General features: G+C 43.8%; 1 protein-coding gene across 3 annotated transcripts in view; it reads left to right on the top strand.

Moving 5' to 3' along the window:
• The first annotated feature begins 4194 nt into the window (after positions 1 to 4194).
• The window catches only part of FAM131A (family with sequence similarity 131 member A), a 138745-nt gene continuing 125659 nt past the window's right edge, over positions 4195 to 17280 (top strand). The window contains exon 1 of one of the 3 annotated variants that reach the window (XM_073626611.1): positions 4195 to 4646. In XM_073626611.1, coding sequence (XP_073482712.1) covers positions 4613 to 4646 — 34 coding nt within the window. In that variant the 5' untranslated portion in view covers positions 4195 to 4612. Of the gene's footprint in view, positions 4674 to 17280 lie in introns of all 3 variants that reach the window. The other 2 variants (XM_073626610.1, XM_073626612.1) reach the window with 2 other exon arrangements.

The following is a 17280-nucleotide window of genomic DNA, read 5'->3' as shown; positions in this document are numbered from 1 at the left end:
ACTCAACCAACAAATTAAATTCAAGATACTAACAATAACTTACAAAGCCATCCACAACCTGTCCCCCAGCTACATCACTAACCTAGTCTCAAAATACCAACCTAATCGTTCTCTTTGCTCTTCCAAGACCTCCTGCTCTCCAACTCCCTTGTCACCTCATCCCATGGTCGCCTCCAGAACTTCTCCAGAGCCTCTCCCATCCTCTGGAATGCTCTACCCCAATCTGTCCGACTTTCTCCTACTTTATCCACTTTCAGACGATCCCTGAAAATCTCTTCAGAGAAGCCTATCTGGCCCCCACCTAACAATTGTACATTTATTTTCTCCATCAGCACATCCCCCACAGTTATTACCTCTTGTATCTCTTGACCTTCCCTCTTAGATTGTAAGCTCTGATTCCTACTGTATTAAAGTGTATTGTATTTATACTGTCTAGCCTCAAGTTGTAAAGCACTGCATAAACTGTTGATTCTATATAATAATAATAATAATAATAATAATAATAATAATGTCTCATTTAAAGTCCCAATATTCCCCTTCTAGTTCAGATTCAGGGCTATAGCCCCAGAAGCCACCCCCTAGCGACGCCACTGCTGCCTTGTATCAACAGTTCATGCTGGTGGTGGTGTAATGGTGTGGGGATGTTTTCCTTCCACACTTTGGGCCCCTTAGTACCAATTGAGCATTGTTTAAACGCCACGGCCTGCCTGAGTATTGTTGCTGACCATGTCCATCCCTTTATGACTACAGTGTACCTATCTTCTGATGGCTACTTCCAGCAGCATAATGCCCCATGTCACAAAGCTCAAATCATCTCACCACTGGTTTCTTGAACATGACAATGAGTTCACTGTACTCCAATGGCTTCCAAAGTCACCAGAGCTCAATCCAATAGAGCACCTTTGGGATGTGGTGGAACGGGAGATTAACATCATGGATGTGCAGACGACAAATCTGCAGCAACTGCATGATGCTGTCATGTGAATATGGACCAAAATCTCTGAGGAATGTTTCCAACACCTTGTTGACACACAAACACACACACACCTTGGGGAATGTGCAGCCACTCATGGTATTGGGTATCACCACTCCACACATGTATCATGTAATATCTCCTTTTGATGTTTTAAACTAATAAGCGGTTAAGTTTTTATAAAAAATATGTTTTTTTTAAAGCGGTTTATCAATAAACATGTTTATATTAATATGTTTCCTTCTGTTTTGGTTGCCGTGTAAAAGTCCCATTGAGAGATCTATTATATTTTTACATAAACACTGATGAATTCAATGCTGCACACACATACACTCTTCCTTGCGGCACTCTGCCCCATCGGCACATGATCTCCCTGCTTGTGAATTCAGAATGTGAGAGAAATGCTTCCACACTTCTCTTATAAGCAGAGTTGCTCAGTGGAGGATCTTTCCTATCTTCCCACAGGCACACAAAGCAATCATGCTAAAGTGAATGGGGTTATTAGGGTGTGCCTAGGCACATCCGGCACACTCTGTGCCCATGCCAATGAACACAACCTGCTTACAAACATTTTAGTTCAATAGATGCCTCAACAACCAAAAAGTATGCAAATCCATGCACAGAATGCCTTTGCTGCAGTGGCGGCTGGTGCTCCATTTTTGGGGGGGTGGCAAACAAACCCTCCCCCCCGCTCGCCAGGCCTGCCTACTCGCAAGCCCCACACTTACCCCATCTAGGTCGCGGACGGCTTCTCCTCCCAGACAATCTGGTTGCTTTTCCTCTTGGCCAATCCGGTCTTAGGCCTGGTTCACACCTATGCATTTTTTTTAGTGCGTTTTCAGTTTTACAGAAACACCCTACAGACCATTTAACATGGTTTGCTATGGCTGTAGTTCACATCTGTGCCAGGGACTTTTTTCTGGTTCCATGGATCAAAAACATGTATTGAAAAACGCAAGATGCACCTGGAAAAGGCAAACTGCAACCTGCATAGGTGTGAACCAGGCCTTAGGATCCGCTTCCTGTCCTGATTGGCCAGGAGGAGAAGCAGGAAGACAATAGCGAATGTTGATTCGCTAATGTCACAAGTGAGGTGGGCTCTAATCATATGCTTTAAAAAAAAAAAAAAAACCCCGTAGAACTTTATGCGTTCGGCACCCTGCATGGAGATTAGGGGCTGGCACCCTTGCACCCTTTATGGCCACCGCTGCGTTGCTGACCTGGTTATTACTTCATAAGACCCCTTTCACACTGAGGCAGTTTTCAAGCGTGTTAGCGCTAAAAAATAGCGCCTGTAAATCGCCTGAAAACTGCCTCTCATGCCTCCCCATTGGAAAAACCAGAGTGCTTTCACACTGGGGCAGTGAGCTTGCAGGACGGGAAAAAAAAGTCCTGCAAGTAGCATCTTTGGGGGCGATGTAGGAGCCGTGTATACAGTGCTCCCACACCGCCCCTGCCCATTGGAATGAATGGGCACTGCTTCTGAAGCACCTGAAAAGTGCTTCGGAAGCGCCTCATCACGGGTGCTTTTAACCCCTTTTTATTTAATCCCTTCTTGGAGGTTAAAAGCACCCTGCTACCGCCTGAAAAGCGGTGCCAAAGCGCTGCTATAACTGTGGTAAAGAGCCGCTAAAACGAGCACCGCTTTACCGCTAACGCCGGCACTGCCCCAGTGTGAAAGTAGCCTAAAAGTAGTAGTGCCTAAAGCCTTGTACACACGATCGGATTGTTGGCCAACAAAACCATGGACTTTTGTCCGAAGGGCGTTGGCCCAAACTTGTCTTGCATACACACGGCCCCACAATTGTTGGCCAACAAGCACAAACGTAGTGATGTACTACGTGGTTTTTCAGCTCTTTAGCGCCACCCTTTGGGCTCCTTCTGCTAATTTCGTGTTAGAAGAAGTTTGGTGAGTGTTGATTCGCACTTTTCATTTCGCACTTTTCAGTTCGTACCTGAACGGCCGTTCATCAACCAGCCATGTTGCAGAATCGGAGGAGATAATGTGTTATTTATTATTGGCCTTGGAGTTATTGCTTTGACATTATTTTTTTGGTTGAATAATGATTTGATTTGGCATATTTTCTATATTTTTGGATGCATAGAATGCACTTTTTGGTTAAGTTCTATTGGCAGATAGCATGTCTTTTTTTTTTTTTTAATGCACAATAAATAAAATTGTGGAGAAAAATACTTGGCTGTGTGTTTTACTTCAAACGACAGTTTGGGAGTAGGCAGTTACATTTAAGAAAATACAATGTAAAATTAAGGCCCCTTTCACACGATCGGACCGTTCAGGTCCGCCTGTCAGTTTTGACGGCGGACCTGAACGGGCGCTCCATGTTAGCCTATGGAGCGACGGATGTCAAGACATGTCTGCTGACATCCGACCCGGTCCGATCCGCTAAAAGCAGACGGATGGCCCTTCGTTCAGATCTGTCGCTGGAGGATCGGATCGGGTGAGATCTGATGAAAACGGGCATGCTGTCCGTTTACATCCGATCCCTCCATAGGCAGCAGTGGCGCTCGACAAGCCCCTCCCCACTCAGTGAGCAGAGAGGGACCTGTCATCCGCTGGCTCAGAGGAGATCAATGGAAAGATCTCCCGCTGAGCCGGTGGACCGAGGCGGACTCCGTGGAAGCAGAGTCCGCCTCGTGTGAAAGGGGCCTAACAAGAGACACCAACATTGTTGTATCTTTGATCTTAAAAACTACAGGATAATGGTGTTGTGGTAACTTGCCCAAATAAAAAAAACAAAAGCATAATAATATTATTCTTGATATGACTAGAAAATTAAAGGCCTTTGAAAATTAGTTTGCAATAACTCCATCAGTATCACCAGCAAAGCAGCTTCATTATTATCCCATTAAAGAAGAAGAGAATGTGCGCTACATTTCCAGATTTCATAATTTGCCACGTCATGAATGTTAATTCTCCATTACGAATGCTAGTTTACAAGACCAACAGCTTCTGGCTCCTCCTTACTTCTGAGCATGCGTGTTTGTACTTTGGACTTTTGTCCGATGGACTTGTGTAAAATTGTGTGGAAATTTTTAAAACCTGCCATCCAACATTTGTCCATGGAAAACCCGACAACAATTGTCTGATGGAGCGTACACACGATCGGATTTACTGCCAACAGCCTGACATTGAACATTTCTCGTCGGAAAGTCCCATGGTATGTACGCGGCTTTAGCCTTGCGCTGTACATAGCCAGTGCAGAGTTGTGGGAGGGGCTCGGCAGGCTCCACCCACCACAGGAAGGAGGCGGGGACAAGACCTGTTCCCCTGTACAAGGAGAGAGCGGTCTCTATGGCTGGATTGGATGTATGGCTGTATGGTAGAGATGAAGCAGTAGACAAGGCACAGGGAGATTCCATTGTGGCGGTGATGTGATGGTTGGCCCCTCCCTTACAATAAGGCAGCGGCAGGGTGTTGCTGTTGATGCTGTAGTCGTGGTGGGAGAGTGACGTCACACTCTCCGCTCATCAGCAGCTGCAGCTCCGGGGAAGAAAAGCCGAGAGAGGGAGAGAGAGAGAGAGAGAGAGAGAGCCGAGCGCCTCCACAGCCCTGTCCGCCCTCCATCCCCGGACCGCGGGCACCTGGCGGGATGTGCCCGGGCTGCTGACAACATTACTATGGGCTGTATCGGGAGCCGGAGCAGCGGGACCGGTGAGAGGAGGAGGAGGAGGGCTATGTGTATGTATTGCCATCACCTGTGCATGCCCCCCCACCATTCACCTGACCCCCCCCCCACTGCAATGCATGCTCCGGAGGCGGCTAATGCTCTGCAAGTTCTAGGGGGCTGGGGGCAATGCTCTGCACACTTCTAACACATGATGGCCACTCACAGGGTGTGGATAGCAAACACACAATACAAGTGTCCTTCTTCTCCTGGGTGGAGAGAAATGGGGGGGCTTCTAAAATGGAAAGGATTCAAGGGCTAACTGCTATATAGGTGGCCGTGCTTCCCACAAGGGGTTAATGTGTAGGCACCGCAAAGTGCGTTTTCTGTACACGTCTACGCCAGCCAGGGGCTGAGATGTGTTCATCAGGGGGGACACCACCATCATCATCATCATCATGTCAGATGTGAGGCCCTGGAAGAAGCCATTGGTCAGGGGACCACAGCTCTGCAATCTGTACTGTCTGTGCTGAGTGATCCTGGGCTAGGATGGACCGTGTACACCTGGACTGGTTCAGGTACACTCCGACTCCCCATACAGGTTACAATCTGATCATATGATCTTTGTACAACCAGCTTTAAAGTCACCTAAACTGTGTGTAATACGAGGACCTACCTAAACTATCCAATCAGGTAGACCCTTGTATTACATGCTAGCTGGGAGGTCAAAAGGAGATTGTACAATCAGATTGTAAGGTGTGCGGAGAGCTTTATTCTGCCTGGCTTATGATCGCTACACCGACTCACCATACACAATACAATCTTTGTACAATCAACTTTAGATCTACCTAAGGCAGCCCATACATTGATCATCTTCTCCCCCCCCCCCCCCCCTTTTTTTTTTTTTTTTTTTTTTTTTTTATGTAACCAGCAAAAAGAGAAAAAAAAAAAAAAAAAAAAACGATCTGATTTCCCTATTCATACATTCAATCCACCTGCTGTTTTTTATTATTCTGATAGCAGGGAGCCTTGCCTGCCACCAGAATACACTGATCAGTGCTGCTATAGCTGTGGCACTGATTATTTGAGAAAAATCCGACAGGCTGGTTGTACATAAGCCGCTTGATCGACATGTGACCAACCAGCCTGCCCATACATAGAGCAAAATTCATCCAGTCCCTGCTGAAGCAGCTGCACTTCAAGTCATGTATGGCCGGCTTAAGTTATCCATTCAGGTATTACATACTTGTTGGTAGATCTAAAGGAGATTGTACAATCAAATTGTAAGGTGTGTGGTGAGCTTTAGTCTCACCATACATGTTACATCTGGAGCATGCAATTTCTTTATAACCAACTTTTAGATCTACCAAAACTATGTAAATTGAGGACCTACCTACATTATCCAATCAGTTTGTAATCACTCAGGCAGGTCCTTACATTACATACTTGGTGGATGTAAATTGGTTCTAAAGGCAGAAGGTTTTTTACCTTAATGCATTAAGGTAGAAAGCCTTCTGGGTGCAGCCCCTCCTCAACTTGATCCAGCAATGTACATGAGAGCAGCAGGTCTCTCTCTCTCATTGGCTCACACAGCAGCAGGAGCCATTGCAATCCATTACAGTCAGTGTGCCAATGAGGAGAGAGTAGGGGGGCGGGCCGTGATGTGTGTGTGTGTTTTGTGAATGGATAATGTCCAATCACAGTAGCATGGCCTCGGGAGGAAACCTGCTCAAGTGCCCCCATAGCAAGAGGCTTGTTATTGGGGGGGCACGGCAAAGAGCTTCAGTGGGGGACCCTAAAAGAAGAGGATCGGGCTGTTTTGTGCAAAACCATTGCACAGAGCAGGTAAGTATAACCTGGTTATTGTGTTTTTGTTTTTTAGCTGCAAACTTTTAGAATCACTTTAAAGGAGTTGTAAAGGCAGAAGGTTTTTTTTTTTTTTCTTTATGGATTAAGATCAAAAACCTTCTGTGTGTAGCAGCCCCCAGCACCCCCCAATTACCTACCCGAGTTCCTTCTCACTACCAGCGATGTCCACGATCCCCTCAGTCATCCAGTACACTCCTCCTGATTGGCTGAGACAGAGCAGTGACACTATTGGCTCCTGCAGCTGTCAATCAAAGTCAGTCAGCCAATCAGGGGAGAGACGGGGCGTGGCCAGGTCGGGGCTCCGTTTCTGAATGGATACACAGAGCTCTGACTCAGCTTGGGTGCCCCCGGTATCAAAGCTGCTTGCTGTGGGGGCACACAAAGGAGGGAGGGGCCAGGAGCAGCAAAGAGGGACCCAAGAACAAGAGGATCCGGGCTGATCTGTGCCAAACCAACTGCAACAGAGCAGGTAAGTATAACATGTTTGTTATTTAAAAAAAAAACAAGCCTTTACAATCACTTAAAAGCTCACCATACACATTACAATCTGATTGTATTACCTCCTTTAGCTCTTCCAACAATATATACTGCAAGGGCTGGCCTGATTGGATACACATTGATTGGATGTGTATAAATAAAAGGAAAAAGGGGCTGTATGGCATTGTCAGGAAGAACTGCCATTGAGGACGATAAGCGGTGAATCCTGCTGCCCAGGGTCTTATAGACTGGGATGTTCCAACCATATATCTTTTATCCATATATTGATTGGATAGTTTAGGTAGAGCCATGTATAGTATGATGGCATAGTATTAGTAGATCTAAAGTTGATTGTAATGTGTATAGTGAACCTAAAGATGATTGTACAATCAGATTGTAAGGTGTGTGTGTGTGGTGAGCTGTAGACTGATGACACGTAAGCGATTCTGCCGCTAGTGACAAACACTAGGATCACTAAAAAGGCTGCCTGTGTCCATACGGAATCGTTCCCTCTGTAGCCACACACAGCAAGATGTGGCTTTGTCGCTGCTGAGTCTTAATAGCTAGTGATGGGAGCGACATCTTGCTGTCTCAGCTACAAAAGGTAATGATTCCATAGGGACAAAAAGGCAGCCTCTTAGCAATCTGATTTTGCCAGCTTGCCAGCAGTGGGATGTCGCCCATGTGTTATCAGGCTTAGGGTCAGATACTTACCTGAAGAGGGCTATGATGTCATGTGGATGGTTACTCTCCCTTTGGAATAGGTCAGGTGAGGTTAGATACACAGTTCATTGTTAGCAGTGACTGGTCTATGGCAGTGCTATGGGTGACCAGTTTTAAAAGGGAAGTAGGGTTCAGCATGAAGAATGTGTTCTCATTGAACATGGACCTAAATGTACTGCAAGCTTCCATCTCTCCACTGTGAGATATATGAGAGAAGAGCAAGGTGCAATGGACCCACCTGTTCCCACACTACCCATGTACCCCATTAGCATTGCATGGTATTAGACATGGCTGGTTCTGGCAGAGCTCTGGGGCAGGCTGTGGCTGAATAGGTTATGTGCTTTACGGGGCCTTGGGGTGGAATCCATGCTGTGCTGATTCCAGAAGAATGCGTCAATATGGTGCAGGCTGGAAAGGTGGTGGGGTTCATGCAGGGATGGCTAGAATGCAGTATTGGCTGGGGGGGGGGGGGGGGGCGCAGAATGCTGTGCTAGCAGCGGCAATACAAACTTAATGCATTGTGGGATATGCTGAGAACAGATTTGATGTATTGGGAAATGCTGTGTGGAAACTGGGTGCTGCTGAACAGACTGTAGATAGTGATATATACAATGACACACTGTTAGGCTTATTTAGGAAGATCAGTGACATGTGGCTACTTACAACAGCTAGAACCTTTTATAATCAGAAGAGTCAGGGAGTACTCCTGTTTAGTTGTAAGGAGCTGCCATACTTTACATGTTACACATAGGGGTTGATTTTGCTAAAACTGGAGAGTGCAAAATCTGGTGCAGCTCTGCATAGAAACCAATCAGCTTCCAGGTTTTTTTGTCAAAGCTAAATTGAACAAGCTGAAGTTAGAAGCTGATTGGCTACCATGTACAGCTGCACCAGATATTGCACTCACAGTTTTAGTAAATCAACCCCACTGTCTTCATAGAGGCTAAAGTAATACTGACACACTCCAAGGACCTGATTTACTAAAGTCTACTTTACCATGCAAACTGTTTTACTGATTCTTATGGTGACCATACACACTTTGATCAATGATCAATTTGTTTTTCCAATCGGTCGTTTGTTTGTTTTTTTGATCAATATGCCCACATATAGGGAAGTGGATTTCAATCGATAGTGATGCGATTGGTAATTTACTATTGTATCTTAACTGTTTCCCACCATGTAATCTCATAATCTGATCAATCGAAATACAACTGTGTTTATGAATAAAGCATCTCAGTGCTGCCAAGTGATTTGTCATTTTCTGCCCTGGTTTGATGGAATCTGATCAACATTTATCAGAAGGGAAGTTATGGCTATTCAATTGCTTGCAGATTCAGTCACTTTTGATTGAGGCTGGGTTTAATTGATTCTAGTGCAAATTGGATGTGGATTTCCCCACATCCAATTTGCATGACAGGAGATTGTGACCGACTCTCTATGGAGCCAGTTCACACATCTCCGGAGCGGCTTGCACAGGTGTCCTGTGCGTCTTCTGGTCCGTTTCAGGGCCAGTTTCAGGCAAAAATTCAGGCCTAATTGGTCCCTGAGACAGAGAACAGGGACGCATCGGACCCCTACTGCCAGCCGCAGTGTGAACCCAGCCTAAATCGCACATCAATTGGATCACAAAAAACCCCCCAAAAAACAAAGTGTGGCCATCGTTGTTTCTGACAACACCTGTCGCCTACCTGTGCCTCCTTGTACATGCATAGGCATACACTATAAATTAACATTGGGATAGGCTTACAAATAATGATCACTTCTGAATAACATTGGGCACAAGGAATTTTTCAAACAAAATAGTAAAAATGAAAGCAGTTGTTAAATATCAAAATTTTTTTAATAATTTTTTGGTAATCTACACAGTCGTTCTGTGTGGGTTTTTTTTTTTTCTTTTTACTTTATAATGTATATTTAAATTATTGTATATAGTAAAATACAGTATAATGGATGCAATTTTACAAAATAATTTTATTTATAGGGGAAGTATAGGTTTAGAAAAAAATACACAATCATACTTGCCTAGATAGCTGCAGCACCGATCCCAGCTGCATCTGTCCCTCAGCCCTGGTTCACACTGGTGTGATTTGACATGTTTTGTCGGCAATGGCACCATCCTAATCGGTGCGACGCTGCATTTGCACACCGATTTCGAAAAGTAGTTTCTGTACTACTTTTTGCGATTTCGGGTTGCGATTTACATTAACATCTGTGCAGAAACCTGCACAGATGTCTCTGAAATCGTAGCCGAAATCGGGACTGACATGCAGGAGTGAAATTGTGCGAGTTCAGCTGAACTTGCACGGCTTCATTCCCGCAGCTCAGTGTGAACCTGGGCTAAGACTGAGAACTGAGCGATCAAACACCGCTGATTGTTCAGCTCTCGGTCTTCAGTCTGCAGAGCCCATAACTGTCAGTCACTGCTGCCTGCTCTAATACTTTGGCTGTACTTCTCCTTTAACTAATTTAGAGCTGTTTTACACTGCTGCAGTGTGGTTCGGCCGCAGTGGAGGTGTACCTGCGGGTTTCCCATAGACTTCTATTAGATTCCTTCCGGTGCTGCGTAGCCCCTGGGAGGAAGTGGGAGCTGGATGCCTCTAACAAGAGGGTATCCGCTCCCCCCACCAAAAATGACATGCCAAATGTGGCATGTTAGGGGGTCACCTGCACTTTAAGGCGGAAGTTCCATTTTTGGGTGGAACTCCGCTTTAAATATAAGCTGCCCATTCCACTGATTACAATGGAGCGATGCGTTTCAAACTGTGTGTGTGAACTGTGTGTTCAGCACTATTTGATGGCAGTATACAAGTAGCCATGTCAGTCTCTGTACCTGGAGGGGCTCCCAGCATATTGCTTAGTCATGCTGGACCCACCATGCCCTTTGCTGTGTTGCTCACTGCTTGTGAGCTCTTTCAGCTGTGTATTCATACCCACACACGTAAAGTGTGCTCTCTTGACTATTAATGAGCATTCTTTGTTTTATTGCATTACAAGGATCATTATTACTTTTGCACATGGGCACTCATAAATGTATTAAACTTTTAGTATAATAAACATGGCCAAAAAACATTTTGATCGTATTTGTTAACTTTATGTGTAGAATGATAGTAAAATTAAATATAAGATATGTAAATATTTAAACGGATTGTAAGGACACAATTCTAGACATAAATAATTAAAAACTGTTAGGCATAAGTATTCAGCAATGAAAGTGCAGTAGAACACAATCAGTCTTGTTTTATTTGATTCTAAATTCCCTGCTTGTCTAGTCCTGTGAGGTATGGTGATGTACCCATGGAAGCAGGCTGTTACAGCCATGTTGATGTGTGAATTAACATGGTCCTATTTCTAGTCTATAATCCATGCGTATTTAACATGCATGTGTTATTACATCACATTTGACTTTAATAAACTCCTACAGAAGACTCCTACAGCTACCATCTATACCTGTCCATCGGTAGTCTTAATAAAGACAGACTATGGCTTTAGTAAATCAGGCTCTTAACTTTTGTCAGGTCTATTACATATGAATGAAGGCAAGAACAACAGGGTCTTTTTTCTCTTTAATTCATGGTTTAAAATCTCCTGTATTATCTCGCATTACTTTATCCTTCACTTGAACCTTTAAGTCTTTATTTCTGTTATCTATGTGATTTTCAGTTCTATCTCTTCTATATGACTTCATTAGGTGCTGTGATCTTTGACCTCACCTCTTGTATGTAGATTCTTCATTTAGACCTGTGATCCTTCACATTACATGTTCTCATTTACCACGTGACACTTGGGACTTTTTTTCTTCCTTTTTCTCATGGGGCCTCTTTCTCTCATGTCCCCCTGGACCTCTCTGTCTAAACGGTAGTGGAAAGGAGGATGGCTGGGTTATATTGGTGTACTTTTTTTCTCTGTTGTTTGACATATGCTGTGGTGCATATGTTTATGCTCAAAGATGAGGCTTTAATATGTAGCTACTTGTAAGTCCAGGTGCTTTGATTAGTTCACCAAGAAGCAAATGAAATAGATGAACAAGGGTGTTTAAAGAAATAGGCTCAATGTTTTTAAAGTCAGCATTTTCTTCTGTGGATGGGGTATACATATCCTTCATAAGATGGATGAGAAATTTGAATACATGTATTGGACTAGCTGGTGTCTGAGCAGGGTAGGGGAAAACCAAGGCAAATGTTCAGCAAATGCTACTTTTCTTATATAAGCATATCATACTGCATAGGGAACCAATAATAGAGATTTATCACTTCTTGGTCCTTCTGAATATTCCATATGATCTATGTAGAGGCACACAATTATATAAGAAAATAAATTTTTATTTCTGGATTCAAACAATTTGCAGTTAACCAACTCTCTGTGTCACATGGGTGTTAACCAACACTGGTGTGACGGTGTACAACTTGCTTACTCAGTTTGTATGGTGCCATTAGTTTACATTATGATATAGAGTGTTTGTTTTCTGTTTGTTTCATTCTTAACCTTTTTCTTTTTTATTGTATTAGTTTATTTACATTGTAGCTTTCGTTGCAATAATAGAAAATGTGTTTTTAGTATTTGTGTATTATAAAGAGGTGTTTTAGGATGCTGCTGCACTTTTGTTGGCAACAATGCATATATTGATTTATTTTTATAATTTTTTTAACCATTTAAACATATTGAGGCTTATTTACTAAAGGCAAATATCCTGTGCAGTTGCTCTAGAACTTAGTAAATGAGGCAAAGCTTACATATAATTGGATGATAGAAATCAGCAGAGCCCCCCCTCCCCCTTCTTTACTAAGATCTAGAACAGGGGTCTTCAAACTACGGCCCTTCAGTTGTTCAGGAACTACAATTCCCATCATGCCCAGTCATGTCTGTGAATAGCCGAGCTTTACAATGCCTCATGGGACGTGTAGTTCTACAACAGCTGGAGGGCCGTAGTTTGAGGATCCCTGGTCTAGAACAACTGCTCTCGCAGTGCACAGTATATTTGTCTTTAGTAAATCAACCGCAAGATGTATTCAGAGTTAATAGGCTGGCCATACTTTATACAATTTTTTTTTTTTTTTTTTTAACTTTTAGATTTACCAAAAAACATATAATAGAAGGTCAAGCCTAAACAACGCTTTCAATTTGTATCAGGCACGCCCTTGCAATACATAGTGGAAGGTAAATCTAAAGAAAATTGTACAAAGAATTGTGTCATGTATGGCAAGCTTTAGTTGATCAGAATTTCCTGTGTTACTGACTTAGAACGGTGTTTCTCAGCCAGGGAGTCATTTGGGCTCCCAAGGCTGCCGCATTAGACTGTTTGCCCTGGATCAGAGATGGATGAGAGAACTCTGGTGATGGGGGGACTTCATCATGGAGGTACTCTGTTGTGCTGGAGGCTATCATGTTTAGGGGGGACTCTGAGTCTGTGATGGGAGGACGCTGGGGGGGGGGGGGGCTTCTGGTGTATAGGGGGGACTTTGATGTGATGAGTGACTGACGTGAAAGTGGGGCTCTAATGTGAAGTGGAGGGCTTTGATATGATGGGGGACCTCTGATGTGAGGAGACTTCTGATGTGAAGTTCATTTCATCATGTTTTTGTATACATCGTCCCAGGCTCAGGTTTACCTTTTAATAAGTAACTTTGTAGACTGGGGTGTCTCAAGATTTTGCAGTGCATGGGACGATGTTGGAGTGCATTTTTGTTCATCATACTGTGACTGAAAAAAAGGTTGAGAAACGCTGACCTAGAACACCAATGCAGATCAACTTCATTCTGATCTAACTTGCTGTAAAATTTTGGTCAGTGATTCCAGAGACAGCCAAGCATCTAGAATTTTCATTTCAGCAATTGCAGTCTGAATTGTTTTGCAGTGCGGGTTTCCTTTAAAGCTGAACCTTGGTCAGCCAGAAAAAAAAATCTCCTTTTGGTACGATGAGAAAATTGGACAAAATACAGCTTTCGAAGAGATCATACAATAATCTGATATTTGGTACACAGTTTTCGAGAGCCAAGCACAACATTTCATGTGAAATTATCCGAAGGGACAAGCACAAACCTTTCTCTTGTTTGATACCAGAACAAACAATTTTTGTTTTAATCAGTACAGTATTTGTCCAAAATAAATCAAGTGACCAAGACTGTGCCTGCTTGGAAACGAAAGAGCACATTACATCACTTCCCAAGTTCGTCTGTCATATGCAAATTTTTGTAACTTTAGTTGGTTGTCGATTTTGGTTTTCGACAGACTAGCACACAGCAAAAAAACAAACAAAAAAAGAACAGACAATCGTTCATCTGCTTTGCTCATTGTGTGTACGAGGCTTGAAGTGGTTGTTCACCCACTTCTACTAAATCCTGTAATCCCCTCTATACCATAACAAGTGTCCCTGTGTCTGTGTAATGTAAAAAATCTTCCGATCTGTACCTATATAAGTGCAGCTCCCAGCGCTCAGCTGACTGTCGGCTCTCTTCTCTCTCGACTCACAGATCCAGTGGGCGGGGCTGAGCACTACCGCTGACATCAGCCAGGGAGGCAGGGGAGAGAGAGCCGACAGTCAGCTAAGTGCCGGGAGCCGCGCTTATATAGGTACAGATTGGAAGATTTTTTACATTACACAGACACAGGGCCACTTATGATTATGGTACAGAGGGGATTGCAGGATTTAATAGAAGTTTTATAAGAGGTGCTTGGGGGGAGGGGGGGCACTGCTACAAGCAGGGAGGGGAGGAGACACAGACACAGGAGAGCAGGCTGTGGATGATGGAGGCACGTAAACTGACCACAGTGTCAGGGCTCAGCAACCCTGATTGCCAGGCAGAATCAGACAGGTTTTTTTAGGTGATACTGGGGTCCAAATTACACAGCACAAGCACTGTGCTGTATAACCTGCTTTAACGTAGGTTGGACTTGATGGACGTAGGTTGGACTTGATGGACTTGTGTCTTTTTTCAACCTCACCTACTATGTAACTATGTAACTACTTAAAGACCAGCCGCCGCAGTTGTACTGCGACAATTTGGCAGCTTCCTGCGAATCGCCGTCACTCTACGTTGACCCGAACACGGCAATTTGTGGGCACGCGCGCCCACTGGCCAGCGGGGGAGCCAATCAGCGGGTGGGGCGGACACGATGTCCACCGCCAACCGGGATCATTCCCCGCAGTGACAGAATAGGAATCTGCCTGTGTAAACATAGATGCAGGAAGACGGATCTGTGTGTTTCCCCAGGTAGCCCATCCCCCCATACAGTTAGTAACCTGAGGGAACACATTTAACCCCTTGATCACCCCTGATGTTAACCTCTTCCCTGCCAGTGTCATTAGTACAATACCAGTGCATATTTTTTAGCACCGATCAATGTAATAATGTCACTGGTTCCCAAAAAAGTGTCATAAATGTCAGCTGATCGATCTGCCTGCCGCAATGTTGCAGTCCCGCTAAAAATCACTGATCTCCACCATTACTAGTAAAAAATAAATAAATAATAAAAATGCTACAAATCTATTTGTAGACGCTCTAACTTTTCTTGCGCAATTGTCAGTTAAAGCGACGCAGTGCCGTATTGCAAAAAATGGCCTGGTCATTAAGGGGGAAAATCTTTTCCAGTGATTAAGGGAACAGGATCTGCTTTAAGGCTCTAATGCTTGTTCAGTCTAGGTTAGCCTTTCTTTTTAACCCAGAACAACTCTTGAAATTTCAGATCTTAGAATCCCCTGGAATTACTTTATCTAGAGCTCACGTTACTTTAGTACACAATACAAAAAGGTGTAGATATAACAAATAAAAGAATAAGGTTTGTGGTGCACTTAGCATATCTGACACTCAGGGATCCTATATACCACAATGTATTTTCAGTAAGAATAATGTAATGAATTGAAACAAAAATAAAATTGTCCAGAAAAGAAACGCAGACCACAAAATTGGAGTATCCCTCATGGTCCGTAAAGAAATGTCCACTTACATTGACGGGCAGTGGAAAATTGCTCCCTTAATTGGTCAGGGAACAGCTTGGAGATTAGTGGAGAAGGGCCTTCAAATAAAGGTGGTCAGTGGAGATAGATTAGTAGTCGGTAAGAAGAATGTCCACCAAAGTCCTGCAGTGAACCTGATGACGTCAACCAGTGGACAGCCACACAACCGGTAAAGAGGAACAACTTTGGAAATCCACTGGAGTGAGGAATAAGGTTAGCAATTCGGTCTATTACATGAGCATTAGACTGAGTAAGCATTAGACCCTGATTATAAGAGGACGGGGGCTCCCTAAAAAGTGCCTTTGTTAATCAGTGTGTATGTTGCCATGGATTTTGGGGTCACTATACATGTTACAGTCTGACAGTATGAGTATATCAACTTTACATTTACCAAAATGATGTAATATGAACACCTACCTAAACTATCCAGTCAGGGAGGCCCTTGCACTACATAGGGGTTGATTTACTAAAGGCAAATCCACTTTCCACTACAAGTGCACTCACTGTAGATCGCTGTAGTTCTGAGTGTAAGCTCTGAAATTAGGTGAAGTTCTGCTGATTTTATCATCCATTCATGTGCAAGCTAAAATGCTGTTTTTTTTTTTTCCTTGCATGTGCCCCTCAGATCTACAACGGCTGCACTTCCAAGTGCACTTGCAGTGCAAAGTGGATTTACCTTTAGTAAATAACCCCCATAGTGTTGGCAGAATTAAAGGAAACTACAATCAGAATGTAGAGTGTTCAGTTGCATGAAAGAAAATATAAATTAACACACCAAATACTATATGCAGGAAAATATTTAAAACCTTGATTGGTGTAAATGATAAAATCAGCAGATATTCCCCTCATTTCAGAGCTTCCTTTCAGATCTACAGCTACTGCACTTCCAAGTGCACTTGTAGTGAAAATTGGATTTGCCTTTAGTAAATCAACCCCTTTGTGTTTGAGTGGTTGCTGTACTTCTGCTTAGAACTAAGGTTTTGTATGTTCTATTGCGGTCTTCAAACTTTCTAAACAAAGGACCAGTTTACTGTCCCTCAGACTTTAGGGGGGCCAGACTGTGGCGAGTGGGAGTAGAAATTGTCCAGGCATCAGTGGGAGTAACCAACGCATCTTTGGTACTAAGGGGAGGAATAGTGCCCCATCATTGGCGTCAATACGAGAAATACCCCATTGTTGATGTCAGTAGCAGGAATTATGTCCCATTGTTGGTGTCAGTGTCTTGTATCAGTGGGAGGAAAAATGTCTCAGGCTGGGTTCACACTGGTAAAAATTTGATGCTGGTTTCCCCTCATTCAATTCGGATGTCAGGAGACTGACCAACTCGCAATGGAGCTGGTTCATGCAGCTCTGGGGTGGCTGAGAAGTGGTTTGCAGAAGAGTCCTGTACATCTTCTGGTCTGTTTCAGGTCAGAATTCAGCTGAAAATTCGGGCCCAATTCATCCCTGAAATAAAGAACGGGGACACACCGGACCCCTGCTGTGAACAGTATCCGATTTCAGTGTAACCCAGTCTCAAGGGCTGGATAAAGGCAAGCAAAGGGCCACAGTTTGGAGACCACTATTCTATAATAGTGTGGAAAAGAAGAAAGGTAACAGCGCTCTCTGCAGGGACAACTTAATCCATACACCAGGTCCACTCACAGGTGCCGAGGCTTGAT

Source organism: Aquarana catesbeiana, linkage group LG04 (genome assembly GCF_042186555.1).
Source record: "Aquarana catesbeiana isolate 2022-GZ linkage group LG04, ASM4218655v1, whole genome shotgun sequence".
NCBI lineage: Eukaryota > Metazoa > Chordata > Amphibia > Anura > Ranidae > Aquarana > Aquarana catesbeiana.
Note: the sequence above shows the minus strand (reverse complement) of the source record. Positions and strands in the feature narration are given on the sequence as shown.